This window comes from Planococcus citri, chromosome 1 (genome assembly GCF_950023065.1).
Source record: "Planococcus citri chromosome 1, ihPlaCitr1.1, whole genome shotgun sequence".
Classification (NCBI taxonomy): domain Eukaryota; kingdom Metazoa; phylum Arthropoda; class Insecta; order Hemiptera; family Pseudococcidae; genus Planococcus; species Planococcus citri.
In genome coordinates, this window is record NC_088677.1 from 50,930,068 (window position 1) to 50,945,797 (window position 15,730).

General features: G+C 32.6%; 2 protein-coding genes across 3 annotated transcripts; one reads left to right on the forward strand and one right to left on the reverse strand.

The window, feature by feature from the left end:
• Positions 1-1,339: 1,339 nt before the first annotated feature.
• Positions 1,340-13,900, forward strand: Kua (Plasmanylethanolamine desaturase 1-like Kua). Its single transcript, XM_065345852.1, has 4 exons — positions 1,340-1,708; positions 12,847-13,061; positions 13,128-13,346; positions 13,409-13,900. Exons 1-4 carry the CDS (start codon positions 1,570-1,572, stop codon positions 13,796-13,798), a joined length of 963 nt encoding a protein of 320 aa, XP_065201924.1. The 5' UTR covers positions 1,340-1,569; the 3' UTR covers positions 13,799-13,900.
• On the reverse strand, positions 7,799-15,369 carry LOC135832538 (protein PFC0760c-like). Of its 2 annotated transcripts, none has more exons than XM_065345846.1 (10): positions 15,216-15,369; positions 14,619-14,815; positions 14,371-14,547; positions 14,192-14,293; positions 13,923-14,112; positions 11,988-12,175; positions 11,500-11,673; positions 11,222-11,404; positions 10,196-10,924; positions 7,799-9,856 (listed from the first exon to the last, which is right to left on the reverse strand). In XM_065345846.1, the coding sequence occupies exons 2-10, from the start codon at positions 14,793-14,795 to the stop codon at positions 9,716-9,718; spliced, it is 2,061 nt and encodes a 686-aa protein (XP_065201918.1). In that variant the 5' UTR covers positions 14,796-14,815; positions 15,216-15,369; the 3' UTR covers positions 7,799-9,715. The 2 variants fall into 2 exon arrangements, with proteins under 2 accessions (XP_065201918.1, XP_065201917.1); XM_065345845.1 differs by having other exon boundaries at positions 14,907-15,360.
• Positions 15,370-15,730: the final 361 nt, after the last annotated feature.

Below are 15,730 nucleotides of genomic sequence, written 5' to 3' on the forward strand. Positions count from 1 at the left end.
ATCAAATCACACTTAACTTAACCCGTTTGCAATATCTATTCAAATTCACGCAAAAAATTCCACGACTTTGGCCCTTCAACTTGCACGATCGGAAAAGCCAATTCACATCACACTAGCGTAGTTTGGGTTGCTTGCTGCCTTACCAAGTGAATAATTCGACACCTGTTAAATTACAGAACATCCGGTAATTAGGACACCGAGAACTTTTTTTTGTATCTTATTTGTCTCGCATGATTATATGTACATAAAATATAAAGCTACCTACTTAATGTTGTAGGTAGCTTTTGAAATTGCCCTCATATTTCACATTTTCATCGTCATGAAGAGCAGCTATAGTTCGAGGTAAAGAAGTTTCACTGTACATGAAAATCTCGCCTTTTATGCTGACCCTAAAATCTGCCCTTCGAGGTTAAAATGTACCTCCTTGTTTCCTTGAGAATAAAATACACGTAAACCGTCAGGAAAAAGTTGGCAAACTTTTGAACAACTCGTAGTATTGCGTACCCTACCCAAACCCATCTACACTATAGGTAGTCTAGGTAGGTAAAGATGTTCTAAAACCCATATCCTTACCCTTACAGCTACTCGACGTACCCTTAAACTGAAACTTATGAAGGTAATCCACCGACACCGACACCGACAAACAAACGATCAATTATTAATGGCTCGACCAATAATCACATCATACCATCAACAAGTTACCTTTGGCGTAAAAACAACCCCTCTTGCCATTAAATAAAAAGACCAATCAAACAATCAAGGTGACGTTAACGATATCGTCATTAGCTTTTAAAACTTATCATCGGACGATCGAGTATTTTGTATTGGAAATTACTACCCATTGCTCCGACGATATAAGTCGAGACTAATACAAAATTCATAAGACCACGTCGGTCACTCCTCATTCGTTAGTTGGTTTTGAAAAGATTCGATCAAAAAGAATCACGTTCCTATTCATACGAACGAGTACCTAGCTAGGTATACTAATCCCTTCAGCACGATCCATCAACCCTTGAAATTTGCCTCGCTAGCGAAGTAGGAATAGGAATAAAAGCAACAAGTAGCAAAACTTCTTCAACCGTAACTTGGTTTTAAAAAAATTCCGAATTTCGGTATAATTTCAACTATGCGAGCAATTATAAACCAAATAATATACCCCAAGTAAACACAATAAACCCTGCTGTCCTCCTCCGGCGTACCCATTCGGACGATTTTTCATCGAATATTGTCGCATTTAGAATTTTTCTTCTTTATTGACTCGAAAACGCGATATTCAAACTAACGTCTGTGTTTCGGTCACGCAACTTATAACACGGATTAATTATACATGACGTATCACCATCGTAGAGGTTGGTTTTTTTTTTAAACGTCAGATCGTCGTCGTGTTCGCCGCAGTACTCTGCACATATATACACAAAATTGTAAAGTTAAACTTGGTTAAATAACGTTTGTTACGATGTGAAAAGTGCGCGTCGCGAACGCGTGTTCGACAGCTTCGTTCATCGGCTCGGCCCTGCTCCGACTCCGACTCCGGCTCCGGCTCCGACATCGCAGTTTGGAAAAGAAGTTATGAAAGTATACGACGATGAGAATGATTTCAATGAGAATATATTCACCGTCGAAAAATCAGACTACGAGTTAGATCCCGACTACGGTTGGGGTCCTTGTCACGAGGGTGCACGTGAACTCGCGCAACTTTATGATAAAAGTAAGACCATAACTCGGTAATTACGAATTGGTATCTGCACTTTTCATCAAGGTCGTTTTTGCTTTCAATACCTAAAGAAAGAAAAAAATTAAAAGTAGTCAAAATCATAATTTTAACAAAAAAAAAAAAAACAAAAAAATGCGTGATCTATTTAAAAAAAAAAAAAAAAATGTCACCAAGCATCACAGTTTATCTTTTTACAAACGCACGCTTCGCACTTTTTTCCATCACCTTCGGGAAAAAACGCTGCTTCGTGCAAACAACGATGAGTATTTCTCTCGCTAATTTTATCGATTTTTTTCGTAAATAAAAAAATAATAACGATAAAAAAAAACTAAAACACCGTTACGAATAAGAATAAATTTGAATCGTCCTGAATCGTCGTCCTACGTAGTCGTTGGAATAAAATATAGGTAGGTAATATAGTAAAATTATCGAGTATATTGACAGAGAGTCGGGTAAAAGCTCTTATTTTTTTTAAGAAGTCGCTAAAGAAAAAAATCTAGCCAATTTTGAATGTTTTTATCCCTCCAAGTGTCCGAACGTCTTTCAAAAATTATGCAAGTGCACGTTTCGCAGAATAAACGAGTTGATACCGTTAAAGAAAATAAAAAGAATAAAAGTGATCAATTCGGATGAATTTTTCCTCAATACTTCAACAAGTTTTCAATTAGGTACTTGTCTTTATTTACATATCTGCTGGTATAGCTGTACCTCATTAGTCATTAGATAATCGTTATTTATCGAAAAAAGTTGGATATACCTGCGTCCTGCATGCAATAATTTATTTTCATTAAACATGAATCTATTCTGCTTAATCAGAGAAACCTATAAAAATGATCGCATTCGGAGCAAAAACACCCACCCTTAATCATAGATTCATCGCATTGTTTTGATCCTTTCGAACATGCAAGTTTGTTTTCAAACAATTGTTACTTATAGGTACCTACGTCACATTACTCAATTTTTGGTAAAATTATTATAGCGGCATTTATTATTAGGTATGCAATTATTACTTCAAGCATCAAGTTTTTAAACAATACGAAATAGCCCTTGAGAAAAATTTTGAAATTTTTTCTGCGACCCCCCCCCCATCTCCTATCCCACAATGTTTCCATTTCAAGAGAAAACAATGCGTATTCACTCAACGCTTATCGGTCATATTTGCAAACTGAGCCAAGCGCGTGCAAAAACAATGCTTTCTACGACGTTCCCGAGGAATATTACTTCAATCATTCGCGGTCTGCACCACACATTGATGCATTGTTGTTTTTAATTTGGATGTTAGATGTTTATTCTCGTTTTTGTTCGGGGAAGGTACAAACAAGTTTCCTAAAATTTTTCCAATAAAAAAAATTGATGAGAATTTTTTACAAATTTTAAACTCAAGTTGGACTGTTTCATTAGAAAATTCTAGTGAGCAATATTGTGATTGTGCATACCTATAGTTCGTATCTTTGCCAATCATAACTTTCTGGACCTATAGACAGAATCTTTTAGCTCAAAATATGTATGCTATAGAAATATTTTAGGCGTTCCAAAAGTATAAGTATTAAATGAATTTCGATTTTCCTCAATTTTCAGCATATTTCAAAATTTTAATCAAAACTACTTCAATATCTTTTTAAGTACTTAAAGAAAGACAAATTTGAAAAATCTCAGAGAATTAAAACAAAAAAAAAATCAAATAATTTTCGCTCATTTTTGAAAGCTATTTTCATGTTTTGGGTTTTCACAAATTTGAATTTTTAATTGAGAATTTCAGAAAATAAGTTTATTAGCACGTTGCTGTAGTTAAAAAATGATTTTCAGAATTTTTTAACGTTACTTACGGTAAATATAAGTACCTAGTTATTTAAACGAAAAAAATGAATTGAGTGATGAACTGAGGAATAGAGAAAGGATGGGGTAGGAAAATCCGACACTGAGCCAGCTCGAGAGATTTTAATCCAGTTTTTAAATAGGATGAAAAATTAAAAGAAAAAAATAAATCGGGATGTTTCGGTGTAAAAAGTGGATGGGTATTTTTCAAATACTTCGACGATTTGAAACATAATTTTTTGAATAAAAATCCAATAAATTTACAGATTTCTCTTTTTTTTTTTTTTTTTTTAAAATGAAAACTTGTTTAATTTACATAATTTTCAACATAGGTAGGTATTTTGTTTAGAAACAGCAACTCTGAAGTTGACGAAGTCTCTATCAAGATACCTAACCTTATCTATCTAAGTATTTGGTATCTATTCAATATTTTAGAAGAATTTTCAAATACTTATTTATGAATTATGAAATATGTACTTACAGGGTACGAATAAGTAGGTGCCTATAATTAAATTGAATTATGTATTAAGGTGGCCTTCGTTTTCGAAATATGTTTTTTTCGAATTCTCTAAATAGGTGTATAATTTCGTATCCTAGCACCGCAGATCCTACTTATCCCTCAAAATAATTACCAATTCAAAAAAATTGAATACTTTTTTGAAACGTTAAAGAAAAATAGAGCACGTTTTTTTGGTAGGAATAGGTATAATACATATAAATTATACAAGATTTTTCGTTTTTTTTTGTGCGTTTCTTTTTTTTCAGCAAAAAACACAACAACATTATTTTCAATTGAGTCATTTTTTTAAGCATCAAAATACTGGCCATTGGTTGGTAGGTATAGCGGGGCTGATTCAAAAATTCATTTTTCCCTTAATAATCAGGTAAAAAATTTCAAAAAAATGCATTTTTCTTTTTTGAAAAAAAAAACATTGTAGGTAGAGGTACCTACCTATAATCCGATTCAATGAACTTTTTCCCCATCAATTTTCCATTCTTTTGACCCCCCACCCCCCCCCCCCAAAGAAGAAAAAAAACAACGTGAATTTCGATTATGAGGTTGTTTGGAAACTTTGAGGCACTTTGGACTAAAAATTGTAGAAAATCAAATTTATAATGATTTACATTTGATTAGTTTTTTTCTTGAGAACTTTATTTTCAGGATGTTTACAAAAAACAGAAAATTCTAAAATTTGTAACAGAAGATCCGAAACTTCTGAGGGTTTTTGATTACAACTAAAGTGGCTTAAAATCGAGCTTCACTAATTTTACCACAAAAACTCGAGCCTCGGGGTATTATTTAAGCTCAGCAACAGTAAGAAGTGTGTCAAATCTTGTTTCTTTTTTCTCGCCTCTTTAATAAAATTCAAATGCGTTCGTGACAAATAGCCCCGTCTCCGAGCATTTTTTTTTCGCTTTAAAAATTGAATAACTGTAGATAAAAAACTGAGAAATCACACGGATAAAATTAAAAACTTCAGCATCTGTGCCAAAAAGTGAAAAATTTTGGTTTAAAATTGAAAGTTCTGCAGCTGTTTCAGCATTGTTATTTACCTACCTAATTTTGAGAAATTTATTTTGTTTTCAGGCTCTGTAAATTTGATTATCTACCATAAGTGTATAGTATATTCCACAATTGCCACTAGCCCTAAATTTCATAAAAATTTCAGTTTTTATTTGAAAAAAAAAAAAATCATTGATACGTATAATAACTTCAAAGTTTCAAAAACCATTTATAGAACTCCAATTAGGCACATATCAATTCAAAAGAAAGAAACCACATAGTACATAGCATGCTGAGAATAATTAGGACAATTAAGTAATAAGTAACAGAATTTAAAAATACACCAAACGTTGTATGGATAAAAAAACTCTGCATCGAGGAACCTTGCCTATATAATGTAGCAGTCAATACCGCGAAAGAATGTTAGCGGATAAGAGGTAAAAGTTTAAGAACCATTTAAAATTACACGCTATTGTTGAAAAGTCAATACTTGCACCGAGTATGATACGAATGAATACCTAAGAAAGGTGTAATTTCAGGTGTTTATTTATACAATTATACGTAAACTTGTAGGTACCTATAAGGTGTAAGTATACGTGTTGATTTATGTGGCTGATAAGCTTTAATCGGAGAAATATTACGATGTAGGACGCAAGTAGGTAATGTAAGACATCGTCTACCTAGTCTACCTGAACATAAAATTTGACAAGTGTACACGTTCGTATACATGCATAACAAACAAAAAGTACCAACATTTTTTATCACCACGTGCGATAAATTCGAATAAACTGTATTTGGAGAGAAAAAATACAAAATAAAATCAAATAATACGGGTCGTTTTCAGCGTGCTTAAACTACTTATACCTAGATATATAAAACACACGACTCATATCCAGGAAGTGAACATCCTTTTCAAAAACGTAACATTTTTAAGATCCAGTTTTCGCCAGTTTATTACTTTCTAATATCCGAGTTCTTCAACGTCAATTTGTACCGAAAAGAATTATAGAAGATGCAGAGGGAGACGGAGAGAGAGGCGCCAATTGGTACTTGAGGGTTTTTTTTAAAAAAATCTACGAGTAATTTCACATACACACACAGTCCATATAGCACCATAGTCCACATGCAACAATACCTACCGCCTACCGGTACACTCGAGAGTCGAGATAACGATATTAAGCTCTTGGTTTTTTTTTCAACTTTGGAATGTTTTCGCTTTTTAAACTTTCTTCTCAAGCTCGAATTCATTTCGCCCTGACACGGGAATTGGTGCGATAAGCTCGAGTGGTAGTCTAATTTCAAAACGTGTATCAAATACAAAATGTATTCATGGCACGCAGAACGTGAAACCATAATAAAAGAATAATGGCTTAGAAATTACACGTAAAATATGAAAATATACGCCGACTAAAAGAAAATTATTTTTTTATAGCGCTTTTTTTATTATTATTATTTATTTATTCGAAATTTACGCTTTTCGTAGAATATTATCGATCGATTCTCGTTGAAAGCAACACGATTAAAAAAATATATCGTCATGATTTTCATCACTGTAATTTTCTCGTTTTGTTTAAATTTTTAAATTTAAAATACACGAATCAAATGTTGGTACTCGTCAGAAAACTAATCATTTTTTTCAATTGCAACTTGAATTTGACATATGTAATTGTTTTTTTGTGTCGAGATATTATTTCCAAGTATAACAATAACACTCTGTTTAAACTAATGTAATCGATGGGTGGGAAGAGAAGACAATAACGAAATGCATTCTGATTATCTATCTACACGTCCCTAATTAGGTACCTACTGAAGTAGTCACATTCATCGATTGGCGTTCACGTTTCAAGAAGAAAATAACTTGATAAAAAAAATTGGTATATATGTACCTATTATAAAAAAGTTTCAAAAATTATACTGCACTGAATAAAACGATGAAGGATAGTCCAAAAATTAATTTTCACATCCCATTCCAATTAGAAATTATAAAAGCTGCATAATTAATAATTTATTCTAAAGGCAAATACTTATTTTTTTCAAAATGAACCATTCAGTTTAAAAACTGATGTTTGAGGCAACCTGTATTGTATTATAAATCCTTGAAGTAGTCACTTTCGAAACAAAAACGTAATTTTTTCCTATTTTGTGTGTAGCAGCGCAATTCCCCCTTCCCCTCCGAATGATCCGAACTTCTACATCCCCTTGAAATAACAAAATTTATATTCCGGAATGGTGGTTTCTAAATTATACCAAAAGTTTGAATATTTTACCGCTGTAGATTGAATGATTCAAAAATCTTGGAACATTTACGTTTGATGATGATGAATTAGGTGAGTGCATTTGAGGGAATTTTTTTAAAACATTCGTGCGCAATTTCTCTATTTTTCAAAATTTTGTACAAATTAAATGCAGAAAAGGAAGGTGGTGAACATGGTTGATTTTGTTTCAAAATTTGATTATACTCTCACTCTCAAGTAAGTACAACATATTTTTTTGAGCCTAAAAATTAGTGGAACCAAACTCTATACAAAGCACCATTTTTTGTTTAAATTTTCAAAAATTTTAAATGTCAAAATTTCATTTTAAAATTCAAGTTAGTTGCTTCGACTTCAATAATTATCATGAAAATGGTTCACAGTGTGAAAGAAAACTTCACTTTTCGACTCATAAATTTACACCAGATACCATTGGGAAATTTCATTTTCGCTAATCACCTACAGCATAGGGGAAAAACATTCATCAAACATTGAAAAAAATAAATCACCTACTGAAAAACAATTCATCTTTATTATTTTATACTTTACATTCTTTACTGATAACGTAAAAATAATGCGAATAATACTACGTACTAAGACGTAAATCTTACACAAACGTAAACGAGAAATTTAAAAAAAAAATAAACTTCATAAAAAAAGGGGGGAGGAAAGTACACGTAAAATAAATATTAACGAATGTAAAAGAAAACAACATTCCACTGAGTTTGAGGATATTCTATCCGTTCTATTTGTCTCACACCAATAATTTGTACACTTCTTCTTGGTAAACAAAATGATACGAAGTGATGCTAATATTGCCAGTCTACCAACGTCAATTAACTCTTTTCATCAAACACATACTAACAACATAAACCCTAAATTTCAAATCAAATACCCATTTAACCTTTCGAGTAAGTAGTAGATATTTTCCGAAAGTAAAATGAAAGAAACATACATGAACGTTAGATACTTCAATAATATGAATTTATAAATGCTGATAATGTATAAATAAATCACAACATAGTACATATTTAGAAAAATCACTATCAATAATTTAAACATAACATAGAAAATTATTACCGCCTATAAAAAAATCACATTCAATGTTCACTTAACGAGAAAGAAAAAAAAAGACAAACAAATAGTAATCTTTTTCCCAACAACAGTTGAGAATACAAGAGAAGAGTAACCAGGTAAAATAACACGATACAAATATGTAATGTGGTGCGATTACTGTGGCAAGGGATACAGAAAGAAAGACTCGAGAAACAAAAAAGGTACAAAAAAAAAGGGAAATACAGTTCACAGAACTGTAAAATAAAGACCACCTATTTTTGTTCCAATAATTTAAAAAAAAAAAAATCTGAAAGATGACGAAGAAAAAGGTCATTTTTATATCACATAACCCTTAAGTTATTAACAAATTTGGGATGACTTCGTCGATCAATAAGGGTCACTGACCGCGTGTTTGATGAGTTGGATCTCGCAACCATAATAATTCGGCATTCGTGATTACGATCTGGTCGTATTCTATTACAAATATCTATATAAGAGGGGAGGAGATGACAAAAAAATTTGTCCAATGAAAAAAATACAACTTTGAACGATAAAAGGGGTCAGAGGTAGGTACTCGGTACATGCTTAACACAAATACATCTATACATATCCACGTACGTAGACCTTGGAGAAATCGATATGTTTAAAACATTAAAATCAACAATACGTCTGGGTAATCGTCTTACTCGTACGTCGGTAACGATACAGTTGGAAAACTATCCACCAAGTAAAAACAATATTAATAATGAACAATAATTCGACAAACCATGTAACATCTACTGATCGACGAGCCCATCAAAAATGATTTTCTATCGAGTAGAAAACGTTAGAGAATATTCGATTTAATTCGTATCTAGTCAAGGACGTTAATAAAATTTTGGTTCATCTCGACGATGATTCATGTGAAAATTATCTCAACTGTATCATGATTCATCGCCAATTAAGTTACACTCATCCAACGAAAAAACAATGAGAACGAAACAAGAACAGAGAGTAGAAAGGAACATACCGCAAAACGAACGAACAACTATTGTGATGCAGAAGAGTAAAATAGAAAAACAACACAGATCATAAATATTATAAATAATTAACACAGTAATGGTAAAAAATACTTACTAAAAATCATGGGAGAAAAATAAATTACACAAACTTAAACGTTAGTGAAAAAAATGAAGCGTTTCGAATCTGCAGAGAAAAAAACCCGCATCAAAGTGGCGTTACCCAGTCGTTCACCTAAAAAAAATACATGCGAGATTGACTCGCAAATATAAACCTTATATAACGATGAAAGAATTCCATATCACAGGTACTATAAAATATCCTTATACATAGAAGAAAATTTGTTAAAATCCACCAAAAATTGGACGACCAGTATCAGCTACCGTTCAAGTCGACAGAGCTACTGCGTGGTTCCAGTTTAGGTATCGAGGGTTGTTGCATCGTCAACGATTTCATAAGACCGATACAATAATCCAGTAAACTTTTCAAAAATTCCGTTTCGCTGATTTCCAAAGCCTATAAAAGTACATCAAAGGGTGAGAGAACAATCGGAATTGAGGCTTAAGCATACCTAGTTCAGAATTCCAAATAAAAAGGGGAAAAATTGGACATTTTCATTGTTTCAAGATTTTCACTTCATTAAAGAGAAAAGATGGAAGATCGAGTGAGACATCTGACTTTTTACAACGTCATTTTAGACGTGTTTTCAACTCTTTGTACTCGCAACAATTTTTCAAAAACTAAACTAAAATTGAAGTTGGGTCCTCTGATAACGCTTGAATTCTTCATAACCATCCAAAATTAAATAACTTCGAAAATACTATAATTGACATAATATTATATCATTTCCCTTACCTTCAGCACATGCTCGTAAAGCTTTTGGTATCGTTCCTGGACCAGATTCTTATCACTTTCGAGTGCTTTTTTTTGTTTACTCAGCTCAGCCATATATTCTCGTATATCTTGATCTAAATCGTCGTCTTCGTCATCATCATCATCCTCAACAACTTCCTTCGATTTATCACCACCATCCGCATCCTCTACTTCTTCTTCACTCCACTCGATCAAAGAAGAATCATCAATTCTAGAATTTTTTTCCGTGTGATTACTTTGGCTAGAGCGATCTAGATCCGGTTTGTTTTCACGATTATCACATTCGTCATCGGCGTCGGCGTCGTCATTGTCATCGTCATCGTCTATCGTGACGATCTCGTTGGGATTCGGTGCTTTTCCACTGTTTTGATAATGAGCGTTGTTGTTTTTTTGCATGGTATAATCGACGCTGGATTCGTAGTCGACAAAATCGTTCATTTTACTTTCGCCGCAACGACTACCGTCGACGCTGACGCTCGATTCGAAGTCGACAAAATCGTTTAATTTATTTTCACTGGTTCGACTACCGTCTACGCTAACACTCGATTCGAAATCCATTTGTTCGTTAGATTTTTGCGTATTATTCTTGGTCCAGTATTTGTTCAGCATAGCGAGCTCGTTTACAATATCCATATGGCAAAGTTGAAAATCTATATTACTATCCATACCGCTTCTGGTTAAACCGTTGTTGTGATGTCTAGACTTGATCACCTATAAAATATTGAAATCAATTTAAATTTTGAGTATTATGACAAGAGAAAGAAATGATGTATGTATTCTCAACGTTCGTTTTTTTTTCTATAATTCATGCGAATGCCAATAAAGGTGGCTATCGAAGGGGAATAGTAAAAAGTCGCCTTTCACTGTAATACTTTCATCGATTCTTTTTGTTCTTTCGGCCAATTAACATTTTACTCGCACAGTAGGTAGTACATATTACGAAAAAAAAAATCCATATTTGCGCAACATTACGTAATATACATTCGAAACAAAACATGCATCACTTACTCCAAAAACATGGTCGTACAATTCGTCGTATTTTTGTTCAAATTTCTGTTTTTTGAAATCTAATTCTTCGTAATCGTCTTCTAATTTTCTTTTAAGTAATTTAGTCTCTTCCGAACTATCGTTCATATTACTGTCGATATCGCTGAAATCGAATTCTTCGTTACGATGTCGCTCTGCTAAAGCCTACGCAACAGGTGGAAAAACAATCGTTAACATGGCAATCAGCCGTACGACGGCGAATGATGCACTCAGAACTTTTCTTCATGTATTTTACTTACATTCATCACATAAGCGTAAAATTGATTGTAACGATCTTCCATGACGGCTAGTTTCACTTTAAGAGCACTCTGAATACTGCACAATTTTTCTTTCTCGACTTTAATTTGTTGCAATTCAGTGGCTAGATTTTTTATATGGGCAACGCGACGTTTGCGACAGTTTTGTGCGTACAGCTGCAAAAAATAATAAGATGATTAAACATGTATCATTTACGAACTTTTATCTATTTCTATGCTCTAAAAAATCATTATTTTTCTACAATGTTGCGACAAAATGATTTTAAAAAATTAATCAAGATGAGAAAAACAAATGTTCATCTTTGTTACGTAAGTGATCACCCTATTAATCTGTCGTTCAAAATAATTCCTTATCATATAATCTCCTCGTAACTGTCATAATACGTATCTTCCTTATCTCAATCGATCAGCACATGGTTTTAGAAAAATAAATATATCTAAATTGAAAAACCAGCAGCCCAGCAACTTACTCTATTTTTAACTTGTCTTCTAACTTTCCTTATCACGGATAATTGAGCTTTCGACAGATTATAAGCAGTTAAGAATTTAGACACTTGAGAAAACGGAACGTTGATCGTGGCGTAGACGATTGATAATAAAATTGAATCTGATTTATCGTTTCTATCCTCCGAATCTCCGTCCATATCCCCTGTCACATCTGAAAATAAACACACGAAACACAAATTAATTTCACATAAATACTTGGCTATTGACAAGAATACTGAACGCACTAAAAACAACGTAAATCAAAATATGAACTTGAAAATTGATTTTTTTCAAAAATGAAAACATCCAAAATTATGCTCATCGGATACATCAAATTCAATCGTAAATTTATATATTTTGGTAATAAAAAAAAAAATAATTCAAAATTCATAATATTTTAGAAGTAAATTATTCGATGGAATTTGAGAAATTGGCACGCCGGCGTGATTTTTACTTTAAACGTAAGTAATTCTTTCCATATCATTAATACTTCAACAAATACGAATAAAGATAATCGTATAATTGATATTTTCTCCTTATTTTATGGTTTTTCAAGAGTGATAAGTACGAGCAGATAATTCAAAATAACATCAATTCATTTCTACAAACGAATGCAATCATAATTTTATGTAAAAATTCCTATCGTAGATAAATCACCTCACCGATAAAATTAAACATGAGAGAAAAAAGTTGAACGTAAAATCACTGAAATCACCAATTTTCTAATTAAATAACATATGAGTAATATTCGTCATTATATAATTACTCTATTTGAATAAAAATTTCAGCAAACACTTAATGAATGTGATTTCCTATTTTTTTTTTTTTTTTTTTTTTTTTCAGATAAGAGAATTTTCGATTGCATAAGCGTATTCTTGAGCTTTATACTTCTGTTCATCAATGGAATCTACGTAGTAAAATTTTTTATAAAATTTGGAACCTTGACGTATAGCGTTCTGTGTGGATTATGCGGTATCCTAACAGCTGATTTTCTATCCGGCGTTGTACATTGGGTAGCCGATACTTGGGGATCGACAGATTTACCAATAATTGGCAAAGTAAGATTCGAAAGAAAAAATATTCATTATTCTCAAGGTGATCAACTCAACTTTGAACTTTTACAGAATTTCTTACGACCATTTCGAGAACATCATATCGATCCGACTTCGATAACCAGACATGATTTCGTCGAAACAAATTCATACAATTTCTTGGTGCTGATTCCTGTCTCCGTCTATATGCTTTGGAACTTCGTAACTAAATCTCAGGAGGAAATACGATCCGAGTACAATTGGTCGCTGTACTTATATTTACTGGGAATATTCGTCGCATACACCAATCAAGTAAGTTATCCACAAATTCGAGAAAATTTTGTCAATTTGTGTAACTTTTTTTATTCTTTCAGATTCACAAATGGTCTCATACGTATTTCGATCTTCCAAAATATGTAGTATTTTTACAAAAATATCATATAGTATTACCCCAAAGACAACATCGGTATCACCACATTGCACCGCATGAAACCTACTATTGTATAACGACCGGCTGGCTGAATTATCCTTTGGAGTGCATTAATTTTTGGAGCACACTGGAACGACTGATAACAAACATTACCGGATATGTGCCACGATCTGACGATATGCGTTGGGCTCAAAAAGGCGTGCGGAAAAAATTCAAAGAAAAGCTAATAAACGCGGATACCCAAACAAAAGAAATGACCATTCTCAAAAATCGTGGAGATATGCTAGTTAATGGCAGGGTACCGATTAAAAAACAGCAAGAAGATCTAAACTAATCATGTTAAAATTCTAACCATAAATCATTGTTTGTTTCATTGTTCACACTTTGTAATTTTAAATCAAAAATTGTGTAAAGTAAAAATTCTGTGTAAATTGTATTAATTTGTGAATTTATCATACCATCTTCCATCGAATCATTGCTACCCATTTGGCCGCCCATTTGAAAGTTAACCATGGTAGGGTCGAAGTAATCCGTATTGAAACATGTTCGATAGGGAATGCCGGCCGGAGAAATATTCGATGACAATTTACCATTGACTTTGGAGTAATTCAACGGAGTAGCATCATCACTCATGCCATTTACATGATTCTACAAAATAAAAATAAAAAAAAAGTCATAAATCTATTTGTATTATAATACGTAATGAAATGTTGAAAAACGACGTCACCATTTCTGAATGCTCAACTGATTCATCATCGGAATCATACTCTTCTTCCTCGATATCATCTTCGTATTTAATTTCTACTCGACTTCTAACTGGATCATCATCCTACAAAATTCAACACAGCGCATTAGCTAAAAGGAAATTATAAAATTTGAAGATAACGAAAAATATATAATCTTTACCCTAGAAGAATCTCCGGAATCGTTACTATTTTCTTCCTTAACCATGACAGAAAACATAGGTAAACCTGGATTCTCTACTTCTTCATCATCGTCATCATCTTCCACAATTTCCGTAGCAAAGACTTCATCTCTCATACTTTCGGAACCTTCGTCGTTACTCATCGGCTCATCGTCTCTCTGGTAAAATATATTAGTAAATTAACATACAGTTATAGCTGATGAAACAGACACGAAAAAATCTATCTTACGCTATCATTCAATGTTAAGTCCGTAACGTAGTCACTATTTTTACAATTTTCTTTATCGAGTTCATCATTGGGTTCGATTTTTATCACATCACGTACAGATCCTGATTGCAGCATATTAGAAGAATTTTTTGCACCACATCGTTTTTTAAGATTTAATACGTCCATTCTTCCTTTCATTTCTCACAAAATTTGGATTGCTGAAATTCAAAATCACGAGTTGAACAAACATAAGTACACGCACCAAAGTATGAGTAATCACTAGCAGAGGAAATGAAAGAAAAAAATCACCGTGATTGAAAATCAATCCATCATAACGAAAAGTACGGGTATATGCAGATTAAAAATTTCAAATCGTAAATAAAACAACCATGTACGCAATTTTTAACAATAACAAACAATCAATTTCAATATACTTGCAAAAATTCAAAGACCGAATTTTAAAAAACACACACACAGCATTTCACAATCATTGAGTTTTACGATTACATCAGCACTAATTAAACGGTCGAAATTAGCGCGCTAAAATTCACATGGCGGTGTAAGACGACGAATTATTAGATAGAAATTTGAAAATTGAATTGAAAACATAGCGCTTACTCATATCGATGATATAATTAATTAAAACCGAGTATCCTGCATGATGCACGCTTTGTCCATCTACTCAGCACATCGCATTCGCATAAAACGTAAAAAATGATGAGAACTGAGAAGATTCAATCCTATCTATTGTTAACTATTGTTTCCCAAAATCAAAATGGAGTTTCGTAAATAAATCTAGGGGTCAACAAACTTTTTTTGTATAGGTCGGCACTTTTGAAACCTATTTTGGACTTGTGAACTTCAAAAATGCAGCCAGATCTTTCACACTCTGGGCAAATTTTTTTCAATTTTTTCGCTTAAATTCTGGGCTAAATAATTATTTAGAAATATTTTGAAAAATTTGTGACAATAAAATAATGATTTTCAACATTTTTATTCAAAAATTTCCGATTAAATCAAAAGATAAACCAGTTGAAAAAAAATGCTGATTAATCAGCATTTTTTTATGATGAAATTTACTCCGAGATGCTCCGAAGGTATTTTTTAGATTTTATTCGAAATTCGAAAAGTTC

Bases quoted from the DNA above. Each gene is read 5' to 3' on its own strand.
- LOC135832538 (XM_065345846.1), bottom strand. From the start codon at position 14,795: ATGAAAGGAAGAATGGACGTATTAAATCTTAAAAAACGATGTGGTGCA. The intron at 14,548-14,618 runs GTAAGATAGATT...ATATTTTACCAG, and splicing joins ACTTAACATTGAATGATAGC to AGAGACGATGAGCCGATGAG. The intron at 10,925-11,221 runs GTAAGTGATGCA...AATATTTTATAG, and splicing joins TGTACGACCATGTTTTTGGA to GTGATCAAGTCTAGACATCA.
- Kua (XM_065345852.1), top strand. From the start codon at position 1,570: ATGAAAGTATACGACGATGAGAATGATTTCAATGAGAATATATTCACC. The intron at 1,709-12,846 runs GTAAGACCATAA...TTTTTTTTTCAG, and splicing joins CGCGCAACTTTATGATAAAA to ATAAGAGAATTTTCGATTGC. The intron at 13,062-13,127 runs GTAAGATTCGAA...GAACTTTTACAG, and splicing joins ATTTACCAATAATTGGCAAA to AATTTCTTACGACCATTTCG.